This window comes from Crassostrea angulata, chromosome 7, assembly GCF_025612915.1.
Source record: "Crassostrea angulata isolate pt1a10 chromosome 7, ASM2561291v2, whole genome shotgun sequence".
NCBI classification, from domain to species: Eukaryota; Metazoa; Mollusca; class Bivalvia; order Ostreida; family Ostreidae; genus Magallana; species Magallana angulata.
Window position 1 is genome coordinate 39448029 of NC_069117.1, and position 17067 is coordinate 39465095.

At 33.1% G+C, this 17067-nt stretch overlaps 1 protein-coding gene across 3 annotated transcripts in view; it reads left to right on the forward strand.

Moving 5' to 3' along the window:
• LOC128156461 (mucin-3A-like) overlaps positions 1–16637 on the forward strand; it is a 58874-nt gene extending 42237 nt beyond the window's left edge. For all 3 annotated transcript variants that reach the window (XM_052818623.1, XM_052818624.1, XM_052818625.1), the window contains exons 17-21: positions 8554–8691; positions 12295–12333; positions 12432–12455; positions 13562–13715; positions 16409–16637. In XM_052818623.1, the coding sequence (XP_052674583.1) occupies positions 8554–8691; positions 12295–12333; positions 12432–12455; positions 13562–13715; positions 16409–16589 (536 nt within the window). In that variant the 3' untranslated portion in view covers positions 16590–16637. The remainder of the gene's footprint in view (positions 1–8553; positions 8692–12294; positions 12334–12431; positions 12456–13561; positions 13716–16408) is intronic.
• The last annotated feature ends 430 nt before the right edge of the window (positions 16638–17067 follow it).

A 17067-nucleotide genomic window follows, 5' to 3' on the forward strand; every position in this document is an offset into this window, starting at 1 on the left:
ATACGGTATGCCAATCAGACGCTACAAAAGTGTAAACTTGATCTGTAGTTTGACATTTTGAAGCTGTTCAGCAAGTTTCATATTATTCCTCAAATGCATAAAGAAAAAAAGTGTGGAAAACTGAAGTGGGACAGACAGACGGACTGACGGACGGACAGACAGACGGACAGACGGACTGACGGACGCAGAGGAAAGCTATAGTCCCCTCCGGTGAAACCGGTAGGGGACTAATAATGAACATAAATCTGCCCATGCAAGCGTTTAAAGATATCCTATTCATCGGTAAGAGACGATTAGAATAGCAAATTTTAAAATCGTTAAAAATAAATCTGACTGTAACAAAATAATTACGGATACAACTTTCTAAATTTACAATACTTAAAATAAATGGATACGTCAAAACATCAGACCTATATCAATCATTTTTGCCGTAAAATTGAATATATTTTGTATAACTTTGTAAGGAAACTTCCCTAGTGTTGACCTCGTGACGTAACTGAAGCCTTGTTATTGCCTAATTTCAGTTTCTCTTGATTAGATTTCTTAAAGAGGTAAAAATAGGCACTTTGAAGAGGCGTTAATAACTCCATTATTGTTGCATCGATTTCGATGCGGTTTTTGCATTAAATTCTGGTAAATAGATTCTATGACATAAGTTCGACATTGGCTGGGCTGCATGTACCCTTTTATAAATCAGCATGCTCAATAATTAATAGCATTGACTAAACAATTTTTTGGCATTTTGCGCAGAAACCCGTATATCTGTATATACTGCACAATATTTTTGGTGAAAATGCGTTGCTACATATATAGCAGTTCTTAAACATTTTGTTTTTATCTATGTAGGAAATCTAGCAAAGCCGATAAAGTAAGGTGTCCTTTGGAATTGTTACATCTGTTACCATGGGTTACAGCAACAGCTGTGACAATATGTTCCTCCACTTTTGTTTTACGCCAGTTTACTTCATTTACCATTTCGCCGTTTCGTCGTACGCCGATATGGGACGAATGAAGTCCGCCCCGTTTAATTTGTTCCCAAAAACATGAAATTTGTTATTACAAATTGGGTGAAAATATGTTATAACTGATTTAAAAACCGAAATTACGAATTAAAACTTTGAAATAACGAATTCAAGAATCCGTTATTTCAAATTTAATTTGTTAAAACAGATTTAAAAATTTGAAATAACGAATTCCTAAAATTTGTTAGAACAGATTAAATTCTTTATTACGAATTCCTAAAATTTGTTATAACAAATTTAATTCGTTATAACGGATTCAACCATTCGTTATGACGATTTAAATTCGTTTTAACAAATTCAAGAATATTTTTTGATAGGTCCTAAATGGGCTTCCGTACTTACCCACTCACCCACAATCTTACTTGTTCATCTATAAATATTTACGTGTCATGACCACAGCAAATCAAACTACGGACAGTGTCCTCATCGCAATGGATTACCAGCATTTTGTATTTGCAATAATGGTCCTCCAATTCTTGTTTTTAAAAGCACATATTCTTCCATTGTTCGTTTTGCCTTTTTAAACAAAATGATAAATGTGTTTATTTTTTATCATTTGCAGATGCATTTCTCAGCTAAATGTTAATGCTTAATCTCTTATTATAAATCTTAAATAAATAATAATAGCGAGCGAAGTTCGCCGGTGCGAAGCTCGATCTTGCAGTACTTAACAAAATGGCTTACCTTTCATCCCCAATGTACGGTTCCATTAGATTTGTCGACCCGTTTTGTCACGCTATGTTGAAAACCAAGAGTGTTACGACGTGCCTCTATTTCTTCGTAATCTTTTGAGAAACGTAAACAAAGCACAACGAAGTTTACAAATGACATCACATTAACTTAACTCGCGCTATGCAGAGATGAATCAAGCATCTATGCCGCCTGTTACGTGTTATAATACATTTATTGTAGTATAAATTTCGATCTTTTGGCTGATTAGTTTTTTGCTTTGATTTATGATTTAGACGTGTGGATTATGAATACACAAGATCCATGTTTTACTCTATATCGACCCGATAGTGGGGAGGTGTTATATAAACCTATTTATTTTAGAATAACAGCCACGAAATCTGTAATAAAATATGAGAGAGAGAGAGAGAAAGAGAGAGAGAGAGAAATAATTAAAAAATCTTATTACATATTGCATATGTTCAAAACTTTAAATGGAAATGGGTAATACATTTCACACCTACAAGGGCCATATACTTACGACGAATATCTACCATAAAAAAGTGTACAAATTGAAAATCAAACAACATTTATAAGTCAGGTAAAAACATAATAAAAACTACAAGGAACAAAAGAGAAACTAGAGCAAAGCTCATTGCAGAGCAACAAGTAGGTCTTCCGTTAATGTCGAAAGTAAAGCTAGAAGTTCCTCTAAGAAGCAGAGTTCTTTAACCAATAAAAATAAGTAAGTAAGGCAAAAAGAAAAAAATCGAATTATTCTTGATACGAGTTAACAAAATCCGAATAATTTTTAGTACGAATTAACTATTGTCGAATTATTTTACGTGCGATTTAGTTTCACTTTGATCATAACACTATTTTCTTAACCAATAATGCGGAATCAAAATTTCCGGAAAAAATAATTTTTTTCCAATATCTCTGTAGTGCATGGTCCGATTTTAAAATGGATTTCATTGTTAGATGTAGCTTAAATCGTTGATCTCAAATTATAGTCCATGAGAAAGTTATAATAGAACGACTTTGTTACCCTCCTGGCCCCTATTTTTAGGGCCTCCTGGCCCCTATTTTTAGGGGTCAGCCCCTTTTTCTTGATATCAAATGAAAGGTCAACATATTTTATATGACAAATGTGGTTTAGGGGCCGACCCTTAAACTCCTTACCAGGGCCACTAACAAAAAAGTTTTAGGTATCATATTGTTTAGAACATTATTCTTAGCAACTTTTCTTCTACATTGCTTTTCCAACTATTTCTCCTTTTTAAGATATTAATGATCAAAGTTTTGAATTTCTGGCCCCTTAAAACCCCTAATTACGTAATCTAAGGCATATGTATTGTACTGTATAGGTTAACAGCTGTAGAATGGCCATTTTTGCTTCTATAATTAATAACAAATTATTTTTCAGTAAGAAGTTCTTGTAAGAAGACTTTAGAGCCCTCTTGGCCCCAAAGTTCAGGGGCCAGCCCTCTTTTTTATATCAAGTGACAGGCAACGAGTGGGTCTTCCGTAAATGTCGAAAGTAAAGCAAAAGATCCTGTAAGAAGCGGAGTTCTTAAACCATGAAACATAAGTAACTAAGACAAAACGAAAAAATCGAATTATTTTGGTACGAGTTTACAAAATCCGAATGATTCTAAGTACGAATTAACAAAACTTATCGATTTCAAGAACGACTTAGCAAATACAAATCCGAATGTGTTGAAGTACAATTTGACAATTATCGAATAATTTTAGGTAGGAGTTAATTAAACTCAGAACAATAAAACTATTTTCTTAACCAAGAATGGGGAATCAAAATTTCCGGAAAAATCAATTTTTAAACCCCTATATCTATGTAATGCATCGTCCGATTTTAAAACGGATTTTAGTTTTAAATTATGAATAATAAGCTTTTACTTTTTGTTTTTATGATTAAGAGCATGTCTACGAGAAAACCATGCAAAAGGTGGTGGGAGCAAGGTTCTCTGATCAACTTCATATTTTGTGTGTAACAGTGTGCATCTATATGAATTAATTTGCCATAAGAAATTTTTTGATGTTGTCAGTCTAAACTTGGTTCTGCAGCACTGTTACTAAAAATAGCATTTTGACCCTTTTAAGAATAAAATTTTGTATAATTCACCAAATTAGTGTTAAAAATTCTGAGTTTAGTTTAAATATGAATCCAAAAAGTCATTTAGAGTTAACACTAACAAGGTACACTTGTGTAATTCATTTTGTGAGAATTCCCATATATTCTTTCTGTTAAGTGCAGATAGGTCACAAATCTGGCATGTTTCCAACTTTTTGTAAAATTGTGAAAATATACATTTTTTAAATGCTTAAAAGTCAGAAAATGGCACTTTAAATTCACTAAATCTGTTTCTAGTTATATAAGGACATTTATCTTTACAATATATCAAAAATCTGTCTTTGGACTCTCAATAATATTGCAAATATATTGTCTTAAAGTTGGACATTTTTCTACTTTTAAAACTCTCCAGAATCTGTAGTTTGGCATTAGCTTTACATTGTAACATGTATATTATGGGGAAAAAAACCAGACATATTCGCGAGCCAAACAATATTTTACTGAACTGAAGGATTGCTTCAACACGTTTCAGTTTTTTTTTTTAAATCAATGTCATTAAAACACGAGAAATCATGGGAAAATGGGAATTTGAATATACATGTAAGCTGAAGTGGACTTATTTGCCAGTGCTACACATTAAGACAAGCAGAGTGCCCATTAGATACACAAATGAATAATTACAGGGGCTAAACTACAAAATTCAAAGTACTGAAATACTTAAAGCCGGGCTCTTTTGGTGTGTAAATTTACATATTGTTTACCACAGATTGACAATCTCTCCTCCCCCTCTCTCTCTCTCTCTCTCTCTCTCTCTCTCTCTCTCTCTCTCTCTCTCTCTCTCTCTCTCTCTCTCTCTCTCTGCGTGTATTATGTATTGATCTTTTTATTTTTTATACTTGAACTAGTGATTTTTTAATTCAGGACGTAGGACCAAATTTCAAAGCCCCCCCCCCCAAAAAAAAACCAAACAAAAAAACCCCTCTAAAACAAGCAAACAAACAAAAACAAAAACAACAAAAGGACCACCTCCATGAGAAAAAAAATGATTAAACATATATTTGTTGAATTTAACAGAATATTTTTAAAAATGTGGAAGTGGTGTGGTATCAATTGCCAATGAATGTCCATCACATTAAATGATCATAGAATAAGGTAGATTTGGTAATTATTTTTGTCCGACAGTATAAAGGATTGAACTTTTATTGTTTGAGGGGTAGAGGGAGCCGATATCAAGCCTGAAAAAATGTTAATAAAAAATATGATACATTATATAAATAGTGCCTGTTTGGGAGGGTAACAGTTGAAATTGACACCCCGAGAAAACCATTGTCAACCGACGCGAAGCGAAGGTTGACAATGGTTTTCGAGGGGTGTCAATTTCAACTGTTATCCTCCCAAACAGGCACTATTTATTTTGTTATACTGAATGTCTTTACTTTAAGAAAATTTTACTGCTTTTATATAGGAATAACGTGAATTCTACAGCGAACCGTACGCGCATAATTTTCGCGCATGTAACATTTTTTAATGTTACCCGTTGCTAAGTGCGTTGCTAACGCTGAGGGTAATAGAAAATATTATTAACTGCGTCTTAACCAATCAAATTTCAGTATTTAACATGAAAGTATAACAACATAAATTACGCTTAAAATTAGTAAATATCAGCAGAATATCAGCGTAATATAATATAGAGACACATTTTATTAGCATTTCATTTTTTCATTTTTTTTAATCACAAGACAATAAGAGAGAGAGTAAAAAATTTTACTTTTTTATTAGACTGCTTCATAACTCTGGGACCAGGTCTTCTTATGATGTGTTATAATTAAATAACATCCCAAATAACAATCCCACAAAAACAAGTTATGATGTCTATTTTAATATTTGGGGTAACTTTTTTATACCGGTAGTTTATGTTTATATTCATATGTGGTTTTCGCAGGTTGAGATCCCTGGGGGAAAGGGTAACCTAACACCTCATTTTTTCCTTTACAACTATATTTTAAATTTAAGAAAAGGTACAGTCGTTTTACCGGTAACGAATCAGTATGCGGTTTCGTCGTGCATGCGACTATTATTATCGGAATTCCAAATGTTTTTATTTTTGTTTAATACACATTTCTTTGTCCTTCTAAAATGTAGTATCAAACTTCCGAAAATATAAAGGATGAATTACGGAGATAGTAATTTCAACACCCCCTCCATTTTTCTAGTTTCGAATTCGTTTTCCAGTATCGAATGAAGTGCCTTCTATTACTTCTGACCTAATATTTTGAGGCGAATTAATTTCAAAAATGTACTAGAGGTACATGTTAATAGAATTATAAATGAAGAAAGAAAAATAATTGTGGGAATATGTCATTTAAGCAAATAATATGATTGGTAATTTTATCAAACCGTTTTCCTGTCAAATTGAAACTGGACTTAATTAAACAGTTTTCATTTGTGTTACTTTATGAAATTTAATTTTCATGAAAACACTCTATAATAGTAATTGATGATAAGTAATTGTCATTTGCCTTTGTTTTGCCCGTATATCCATCAATATATCCAGCCAAATAATGCCTCTATTGCAGTGAACCGAAACTAGGAAAACTACACGTGGTTCTATTTAAGGTCGTAATTTCATTCAAAGCTCCATTATTATTTAATATGATGCATTATCTTATTAGATGGATTATAATTACTTATTATCCACCAAATAGGGGTCAATAACAAACTTTTTTTCATAGTTAGGTTTATTTGTTTTCACACTTTCGTTTTTTCTGCCTTGCATTTCCGGCAGCTCATACCTGGGTCACCTTTTTAATTTGTAAACAATTCGGTAAATAATTGTGCAAATGTCAAACAACTTCACACACTGATAGAATCTTTATTTCTGTATTATAATTACCTATCTAGGATTTTTTAAAAGCTTACCTTCGTCTTTTAGCAATATTTTTTTTCTAAAAATTATTCGATACTGGCAAGTATTCGTTACCGGTAAAACGACTGTACAAACTTTAATTTTTTCCAAGAGGAGATCAACTGCTAATAGAGAGGTAGGGAGTAGACCTCTCTATTAATTTCAGATGCACTTACTGTGTTACATTCTCAAGAACTTAAAAAACCCTGGCCCCCTCCCCGTCATTTCAAGATTCCATGAAGTCTAACCTTAACATCTAAAGGGTAGTTTTTAGATGGCCAGTGAAATGTACACATATAGAAATGTGATGTCTATTGCAACAGACTCCGATGATAACGATGAAAAATTGCACGAGGCATTCCTAGTGAATTCCAAATTATTTCAACATAGAAAGAATAATCTTAGTGTGACCAGGCTACGCTCAGGTCATACCCCATTATAAATTAAATCTTTGTAAGAAATCAGTTCTCGTTTTTGTGGATTTTTTCGAGTAAAATATGATAATCTGTGAATGAGATTATCTTGGAAAATTTCCCCTCATCTATTTTAATTGTACTTCTATCACAAGGTTGTATATTTTGATTAAAATTTCGTCCAAATGTGCTGCTTAATTATATCGGGACAGAAAATAGCAGTTTATAGACTAGATACAAGTCTCCATCAAACTTCAATATGTGATATAGTGAATAACACTAACAAAATGGGGCAATTTTTGTGCAATTAAAATCATTCAATATCATAACATATATTAACAACACTCACAGCATTTCTCTTACACATGTAGCCTGAACTTGAACTTGTATATATAGCTTTGTCAACATTCTGACTATAGTTTACCTTCTCTACAGAAGAGCGCAACAGGGGAGACAATTCTAACAGTAGTAATGAAATGCAAATGTAATGAATAAGATTTCTATGAGAAACAATGATATCCACTAATTTTTTTTAATTAAAAGCAAAAGAGGGTGGGTTTGTTCATGTTTAATTACAAATATTGACTTCAGTGGATTAAGATCGCTTGTAAAATAAAATTTCAAAAACCAACAAATTTTTATTTTTTTTGAAAATGGGATGTTTTTGTTAATTTATTCATTTTATAGTCCTTGAGAGTCCAAAGATGGATTTTACATATTTGTAACAATACATTAAACAGTTTCTTATTAACACAAAATTTCAAAAAATGATGTGCCATTTTCTGAGAAATTCTTTCTGAAAAATTGACAAAAATGTATAATTATCATTTCTTGGCATCCTGCCAACATTTACACCCTTGGGACTTCATGGTGTAAATATATATATGAAAAAAAAAATATATAACGATTAAAGGTTTGAACTTCCTCTTTAAGAATATAGTCTTATTTTTTTCAAACATTGTTTATACATTTTGTAATTAATTACTGAATTTGACAATTTTTCTCTTAACTTTTCTGGATTTTAGAGGCTAATTAACCAGAATGCAATACTGGCCGTTACTATAAATAGAAACATCCAGTGCAAAAACAAACATCATATATCTGACTCTAGATGGGTATCCTTTAAATCTATGATAAAATTCTGTTCATTCTTGAGACTTATTGCCGCAGCTTTTTTCCATATTTGCATGGTTTTCTCGTAGACATGCTCTTAATATCAAATTTTATAAGTTATAATGAAAATAATTTGTTGCCCTTTTGGCTCCTAGTTTGAGGGGCCAGCCCCTAATAAAACTGACAAGCGGGTTATCGTATATAGATCGGATGTAGTTGACAATGGTGCGTGATATATGTATAGCTTATGCAGAGCTCGCCCCGCACCGTAACATACAATGATGTTTTGTATGCATGTACTTACGTATATATGTATTTTTGCATGGATTTATGTTGAAGGAACAACAAACAGTTGTGTTGATGAGCTGAAAAACTGCGCCATGTTTAAAAGCATGGGTGTATGTCACGCAAGTCCTCAGGAAGGAACCAAGTACGATATTGCTTTCCAATGTAAACGTACATGTGATCGATGCAATGGTAATCTCTCTCTCTCTCTCTCTCTCTCTCTCTCTCTCTCTCTCTCTCTCTCTCATCAATCTATCTGTTTCTTAAAAAGATATTTAAACATCATACGAAATTGACCAATTTTTTGGGAAAGAACTATATATGATAAGAGTTAAATTTGTCCCCCATAATTCGCCACTTTTTAAGTGTTTTGGGTACAATAAAATGTTAACTTATTTTTTAGAGGAGTTGATATAAAATATATTTTTAGCTCACCTGAGCTGAAAGCTCAAGTGAGCTATTCTGATCACATTTTGTCCGTCGTCCGTCTGTCCGTCTGTCCGTCTGTCCGTCCGTCCGTCTGTCCGTCTGTCCGTCTGTAAACTTTTTACATTTTGAACTTCTTCTCTAAAACTGCTTATCCAATTTCAACCAAATTTGGCCCAAAGCATTCTTATGGGAGGGCGAATATAAATTGCAAAAATTAAAGTCCGATCTGTATTCAAAGCGGAGAAAACCTTGAAACCGTAGAAAAAGGGGTGTGCATTTTCAAAAATCTTCTTCTCAAGAACTACCGAGGCAAATTCAACGTAGTTTAGCATAAATTATCCTTATGGGAAGGAAAATATAAATTGCAAAAATTAAGTGGTAATTTTGTTTCAAATCGAAGTTATTACGAAAATAATAATAAAGGAAAGGCGTATTTCAATCGGGCTCGGCATCCGGTAAAATGGGTAGGCAAGACTTGGCCTGGGCAAAACAAAAGATTGGCAGTTATTAATCTGCCAATCTCATTAAAATTTCAGGATATTTGATGGACTAGTATATTTGTATTCGCTGTAGATATTGCTGCAAAATAATGCGTATTTGGAATTGACAATTGCCGATCTGCCCTGGCATTTATTTTGCCACGGCCCGGGTTTGCATACCCATTTTACCAAGACTCGTATTCCATACTTCTAAAACGAGGTTCTTTGTTTAAAGCAGCCATGACATTATACGAAAAAGGGTCGAATTTGCTTGTTGTGCAACAGTTCGCGTATGAAGGGAAGTTTTGAAACATGAAAAATATATTGGTGCCGATTTTGTGAAGTAAATTGAGGCTAAATATTTCAATGCGTTGACAGTTTTCACACATGACGTTGGTGTTAGCTTGTTCTGATTTTCGTTTCGTTTTCATTATTTATGCTTTGTAACCTGGAAACTATCGTCTGTATTTCGTGATTTTTCTTATCAAATCAATCAGAGACTTCGGTAAATCAAACAGTTACGTTAACTGTTTACCTGCGCATATTAAGCAAAGTCTGATGTAGGGGTACTGAAATACAATTCATTCTATCGGTAATTCGGCATTATCTTTTGCGTAATGGTAGATTAATGCAATAGGTTTTGTTGAGATGCTCGGCATTTTCTCTAGTTTATTCAGTTTAAATAGAGTTTAATATCGCTTACGGAAATATGTAAGTATATCCATGCATATATATATGATTCATTTCGAAAAAATAAATTGTTTTCTTTATTTGTTATACATGTAGTGCATGTTGTTTACAATTTCTATTTACTAACCATATTTGAGTGTTAAGCTTCGAATTATAAGCAAGATACAGAGATTTGCTCACAATTCTATGTTTGTACACAGATCTTAAAAGCTAAAGATTAAAAAAGTATAAAAAATTGTCAATATTTATTACGAAAATTTTCAAAATCTGTTCTTCCAGAAACCCACTTATTGAATTGTAAACTTAACCTTTTTAGTTCACCTGAGGATGGGACCACAATGGGGGGTCGAAGTTTAACATGAATATATAGAGTAACTCTTAAGAAATCTTCTTCTCAGAAACTAATCGGCCAGGAAAGCTGAAACTTGTGTGGAAGCATCTTCAGGTAGTGTAGATTCAAAGATGTGAAAATCATGACCCCTGGGGGTAGGGTGGGGCCACAATGGAGGGTCGAAGTTTAACATATGAATATAAAAAGTAAATCTTTAAAAATCTTCTTCTCAGAAAGTAATCGGCCAGGAAGGCTGACACTTGTGTGGATGCATCCTTAGGTAGTGAAGATTCAAATTTGTGAAAATCATGACCCCCGAGGGTAGGGAGGGGCCACAATAGGGGATCGACGTTTTACATAGGAATATATACAGTAAATCTTTAAAAATCTTCTTCTCAGGATATAATCAGACAGGAAAGCTGACACTTGTGTGGATGCATCCTCAGGTAGTGTAAATTTTAAAGTTGTGAAAATCATGACCCCCGGGGGTAGGGTGGGGCCACAATGGGGGATCGAAGTTTAACATAGGAATAAATACAGTAAATCTTTAAAAATCTTTTTCTCAGAAACTAATTCGCCGGCAAAGCTGGAACTTGTGTGGAAGCATCCTCAGGTAGTGTAGATTCAAAGTTGTGAAAATCATGACCCCTGGGAGTAGGTTGGGGCCACAATGGGGGATCGAAGTTTAACATATGATTATATACAGTAAATCTTCTTCTCAGAAACTAATTAGCCAGGAAAGCTAAAACTTGTGTGGAAGCATACTCAGGTAGTGTGGATTCAAATTTGTGAAAATCATGACCCCTGGGGGTAGGTTTGGGCCACTATGGGAGGTCGATGTTTTACATAGGAATAAACAGAGTTATTCTTTAAAAATCTTCTTCTCAGAAACTTATCAGCCAGGAAAGCTGAAACTTGTGTGAAAGCATCCTCAGGTAGTGTAGATTCAAAGTTGTGAAAATAATGATCCCCAGGGGTAGGGTGGGGCCACAATGGGGGGGGGGGTCAAAGTTTAACAAAGGAATATATAGGGTAAATCTTTAAAAATCTTCTCAAAAACTAATCAGCCAGATGATTCTTTATAATTGTTAAGACTTTGGCCCCAGGACAATTCTTTGGCCTCACGAGAAGGTTCAGAGTTTGATGTACGTTTATATCCCATATATAAACTATTGTTAGGGATCTTTTTTAGATCTGCAATACTCAACATATGATATGACTATAAAATCATCCTGTTAGAAAAGGGACTAATGATTATAAACATAAGAATATCCAGGGGAAAATGGATTTTATTTATACAGGATTTACATGAATTATTGTACATTGTCCAGATAGTTTATATTATGACTCCATTGAGCTGATTTTATCATACCTCTTGTTCCTCAGGTGAGCGATGTGGCCCATGGGCCTCTTGTTCACATATTGACATTTCTCTTATCTATTTACGAATGGGAAATATAGAGCGCATGCTTGAACAAGGAAATTTTTTTTTGTCACTTATTGGTCTTGGCTATATACATCTCTGATTAAATTATTTTATTTGTTCAAGAATGCGCTGTATGTTTTCGGACGGAAAAACTGCTTGAAAACAAGCTGTTTTAAGCTAAAAATGCAAAAATGGCGGGAAAAGGTTGTCTTTACAATGTCATATTTCTAAATTGTGGGCACTTGAACCAAAATAAATATTATGTAAACACATCACATACATATCTGTACTAAGAAAACAAAGAATGATAGTAAAATGATGATGTTCATTTTAGGGGGCCATTTTAGGCCCTTATCATATATAGTCCTTTAAAAAAAGCTTGGTCTGTTGGCATTTACTGGTTTGTTGCATATTGACAGAAGTTCTTTTTATTTATTTAGATACATACGAACCATTAACAACAGTAGCTTTAACCACTTGTAAGTTTGTATAATATACCAAAATCTTGAAAATATATAGAATATGTCATTATAGAATTTATTTTCAAAAAAAAGTATTTCATTTTCATATTTCTTAGCTACCACCATTGGACCTACCCAGGGTGAGTTTTTTTTCAAAGAAAATAACAAAGGGTTTTTAAAATAATGTTCCCTTGATTAAATCCTTTGTTTGGTTTTCATTGTTTTTAAGGTTATGATAATGACATTTCATCTAAAAAATAATAAACATACAATGTAGAAATCTAAAAAAAAATACTTTGTTCTGAATATTTTAATCTTATTTGCTAATTGTTTACAATTTCGTTTTGCTTGTATTATGTTTTTACCACATATGACTTAGAGAACGAGTAAAAATTCTCTTGGTTTTCCCTTCTGTTCTGTCTGCATTCTTTTTCAGCATTAAATCCAAGGTATATGCAAGTTCTCAAAAATAAGAAGTTATGTTTAAATCTTACACCATAAGCCAATAATTTAAATAGGTATTTGATAAGTGTACGTAGAATTACATAACCAGCTGTGCCTCGTATAAGTGTTTTATCTAATGTGTGGAAAAAGGACAAATCACGATTTTAAGACCATTAAGAGGGTTCGGGTAATGATACTGTTAAATTGTACCACATAAAACTCTTTTAAAAAGAGTCAGTGCACTAGTTTATAAATTCACATCACGCGTAATTGATATGAATTTTAAGGAAATTTTGTATAGAAGAAACTCAAATAAAGCAATCAATTTTCAGTGGAATTAAATGACATTTATATAATGAATAATTGCACATAAAAATTAATTTCTATTGATAAACACTACTGTAAACGTATTATATTTGGCGTGTAGAATATTTGGCGGAATCTAGGATGTAAACGAGTTGGCGTGGATTTGAATTAGCGTATTCCTGAATGTGACTATTCTTATACATATGTGCATGGCATTTAACGATGTACTTGATTTAGCGGACGCCGCATTCCGCCAAAAGCGCTAAATAGAATACACAGCCAAATGTAGTACGTTTAAAGTATATTCGTACAATGTGAATTACTTAAGAAGATACTTAACCAGCTATATTATTGCCATCCCTGACGGTTTACTGCTGCATATGCCATATAGTATGTAAAATTAAAGCATCAATATTCCTTTAAAAGATATTCTAGGAAGCGAATATGATGAAAATATATCTTGATTCCTGTTCACTGGTTTTTTTTACTTGTGCAGCTCCCATTCATTGCCAAGTTTGTGGAGATTATGACAGTAACATTCCTTGTGATCTAGCGAGTGTATACAAGGGGTCGTTTGTTGCTTGTACGGAAGGAGCGTACTGCATGAACGACGTTGTTCATGAACAAGGAAACGTTAAAACTTTTAAAAGGTTTGAGTTTAGATCGATTTCAGCTTAAAGAACTACATGTTTTTACATGTATGTGTTATATATTACAATTATTAATCTAAACAGACTTGTTCACCATTGTACTTTGTACATAAAAAGCTTTTCAGAGAATAAGTTTCAACTTTTTTGGTTTTGTTTGTTTTTAGATTGCAATGAATTTTTAGGTCACCTGAGTCACTCAAAAACCCTTTTGCAATTGGTCTGTCAAAAGTTGGGGCTCAGTTTGTTTGGTTTAAATTATTTTTTTCAATGTTTGAATTTAAATAAATGTCACCTTCCAACAAAACTTGGGGTCCAGCACTTTCGACTTGTTGCTACTTGTTTTAATTATTGTGAGTTAACAAAACCGAAGTGATATTGATTTCTACCTAAGTTATCTCTCCTATCAAAGTGACATTCCATCGTAATCTTCTCCTTGAAATTAATAATATCGATTGTCACAATTTAAAGCTTGAAACGTGTCTAGGACAAAAGCAACCCAAATTGTGAAATTTATTACCCTTACAACCCTCTGGGCTTCAAAGGCAGGACCAAACACGCCAGGAAAGCCCTCATACCAAATTGTGAAATTCAAAGCCCCTGGAGCAGGGGTTCAGGCACTAAGGTGGGGGAAGTATGGCCATACAGTAAATATGTATTTCTCAAACTTAGAAACTCCTTTCCGTTCTATTTAAGAAATACTAAATGCACACTTATAATGCCCATGAAGCCTTCTTCCTAAATTGTGAAATTCGTTGCCTCTGGGTCAGGGTGTTAGTTCCTACGGCGATGCCAATACTGCCATATAGGAAAAATGTTAAATCTAGATAATCTTCTCTGCTTCCATATATATTTGAGAAAAATTAAATGCATCGTTATAATGTCCATGAATCCCTTTACCTAAATTGTGAAATTCACGGCTCCTGGGACAGAAGCTCAAACACTATGGCATGGCTGGTATCTCCATAAAGTGAAAATGTATTAACTCTCTAAAAAGCTACCATATATATTAAGGAAAAATTAAATGCATGGTTGTGATGTTCATAAATCTTCCTACTTTAATTGTAAATACATTGCCCTTGGGTCAAGGATTTAGACCCTTTGCCAGAGCGAATATTGCTTAATAGTAAAAATGTATTAAATTTGAGAATACCATCTCTTGCACAGTTTTGGGAGATAAATTGAATACATGGTTATTATGTTCGTGATGCATATTTTTGTCCGTCATCCGTAAATAATTTTACATTTTTTTACTTTTTCTTTAAAACAACAATGTTAGTTGACACTTGACCATATTAAATTAGGGTTTGTTCTATTTTAAACAAAACGCACAATGCCCACATAACTTACATAAATATAAAAGCCATAACTGATCAGAAACACTTAAATCGTCTTCAGAATATCCAACATAAAATATCTGTAAGTTAAACTTTGAGTTCCGTTGATTTAGTTTTTGAGAATAAGATTTTTTAGAAAAATTCTACTAGTATTTATTCCAAAGATTTACTTCCTTCCCCATAACGCTCCACCCTTCTCTCAGAAATCATGATTTAAACGAACGTGAATAGGCACCACCTGAGATTGGCTCCGCAGAAGTTTCAGCCCTTCTGATCAAATTGTATTTAAGAAGATTTTAAAAGAGTTTTCTCTTCTAATTCGAATTTAAAAAAATCATTCTTCTTTCATTGAGATCCTATCATATTCTTAACACAAGATGAAGCTTTTCTGGCATAACGGTTACTGAGAAGAGGATTTGTTTCTAGATATTACTATTTGAAAAACTTGACCCCCCCCCCCAAAAAAAAAATGTTTAGCTAGTCCAACCTTTCCCCCAAGGACAATAATTTAATCAAACTTGTATTTTACTTTCCTGAGGATGCTTCAATATAAGTTTTTGCTTTTCTGGTCAATTGGTTTTTGAAGATGTTTAATGATTTCTATAGAAATATTTGACCCCCTATTGGGGCCCAATCCTACTTCCATGGTTTATAATTTGAACAAACCTTATTGTACACAACTCAGGATCCCTTTACACGGTTTTCTCAAATGGTTATTGAGAAAAAGATTTTTTCAAAATACCAACAAAATCTCTACCATTCTGAATCGTCTCCCATTTAAAGAGGACCCAACCCTTCATTTCAACAAATTACATGTAATATCCCTTTAACCAAATAATGCTTTGCTGATTTAAAAACATCTAAATGGTTTTGGATAAAAAAAATGAAATGTTGAAAGCTTTACAACGACAACTAAAGATAAAGGACAATTTTGATTGGAAAAAGTTCACAAAAGCTTTCGGCTCAAGTGAGCTTAAAATCTTCTTTAATTACCTGTGCATTGTTAGATTGTAACAATAATCTGTATGAATGTCGTGAGCATAATAAATAAAACTGAATATTTTAAAAGAGTGACCATTAAAACCCTGCAGGTCTCTTTTTTACATAAAGATTACATGTTTTATGTCCCCGGAGCTAGGGTATAGATAATCCGAGGTTTAACTTAAAATTCACGCGTGAGACTCACTGACAGGTCAATTTATCCATCAGAGGTTATGGTACTCAGATAACCGCCAAGTCCTTATAGGTCTTTTGTATATATACAAATTAGTAATTGAATTGAATGGGTATAGATAAATGACCCTTATTAAGAAACGAAGACAAGTTGTTTAAATACATCTGTAAATATTTATACTACAGATGTGTAAATGAGACGGTGTGTAGGAACTTGTGGATGTCACAGACGTCTGACCAGGATCACTGTACCAATTATGGCAACGTGATGGTTAGTGGCGACTACTCTTGTCACTACTGCTGTACAACAGATAGGTGTAACCGTGGACTAATCCCAGATCCTTCCACTTACTACATCAAAGCCTAATTTGTGTTTTCCGTTCCTTCATATAAAAATAAAAGTCTCGCAATTTAATTTACATATTTATTTTTCATTTCATACTTTAGTTCTTAATTTTAAAAAATAATTTTTCTTTGTTTGATTAGTTCCGATATAATTTCAAGTATAAAAAATGTTCATATAAAAATTGGTAATCTACCTGTGTCTTCTGAATTATTTGTGTAGCTGATAAACGTTTTTAAATTAAGATAAACATTTTATTAATTCTTAAAATGTACTGCAATTAAAGCTTTGAACGGTTAAGTGCATTTTGTCTTTTAATTTGTCTCACTGTATTTCTGAAAATACAAATAGTTAATGCACAACAAGTATCTGTGACGTCAGACTGGCGTTACGATTAGGGGGATGAATTTCTTTCCGCTTAAAAAATTAATATCATTGGATTTGGTACACTCTTTAACAGCAAAATAAGGAACCTAATAAAAGCAACCTGTAACCCATAATC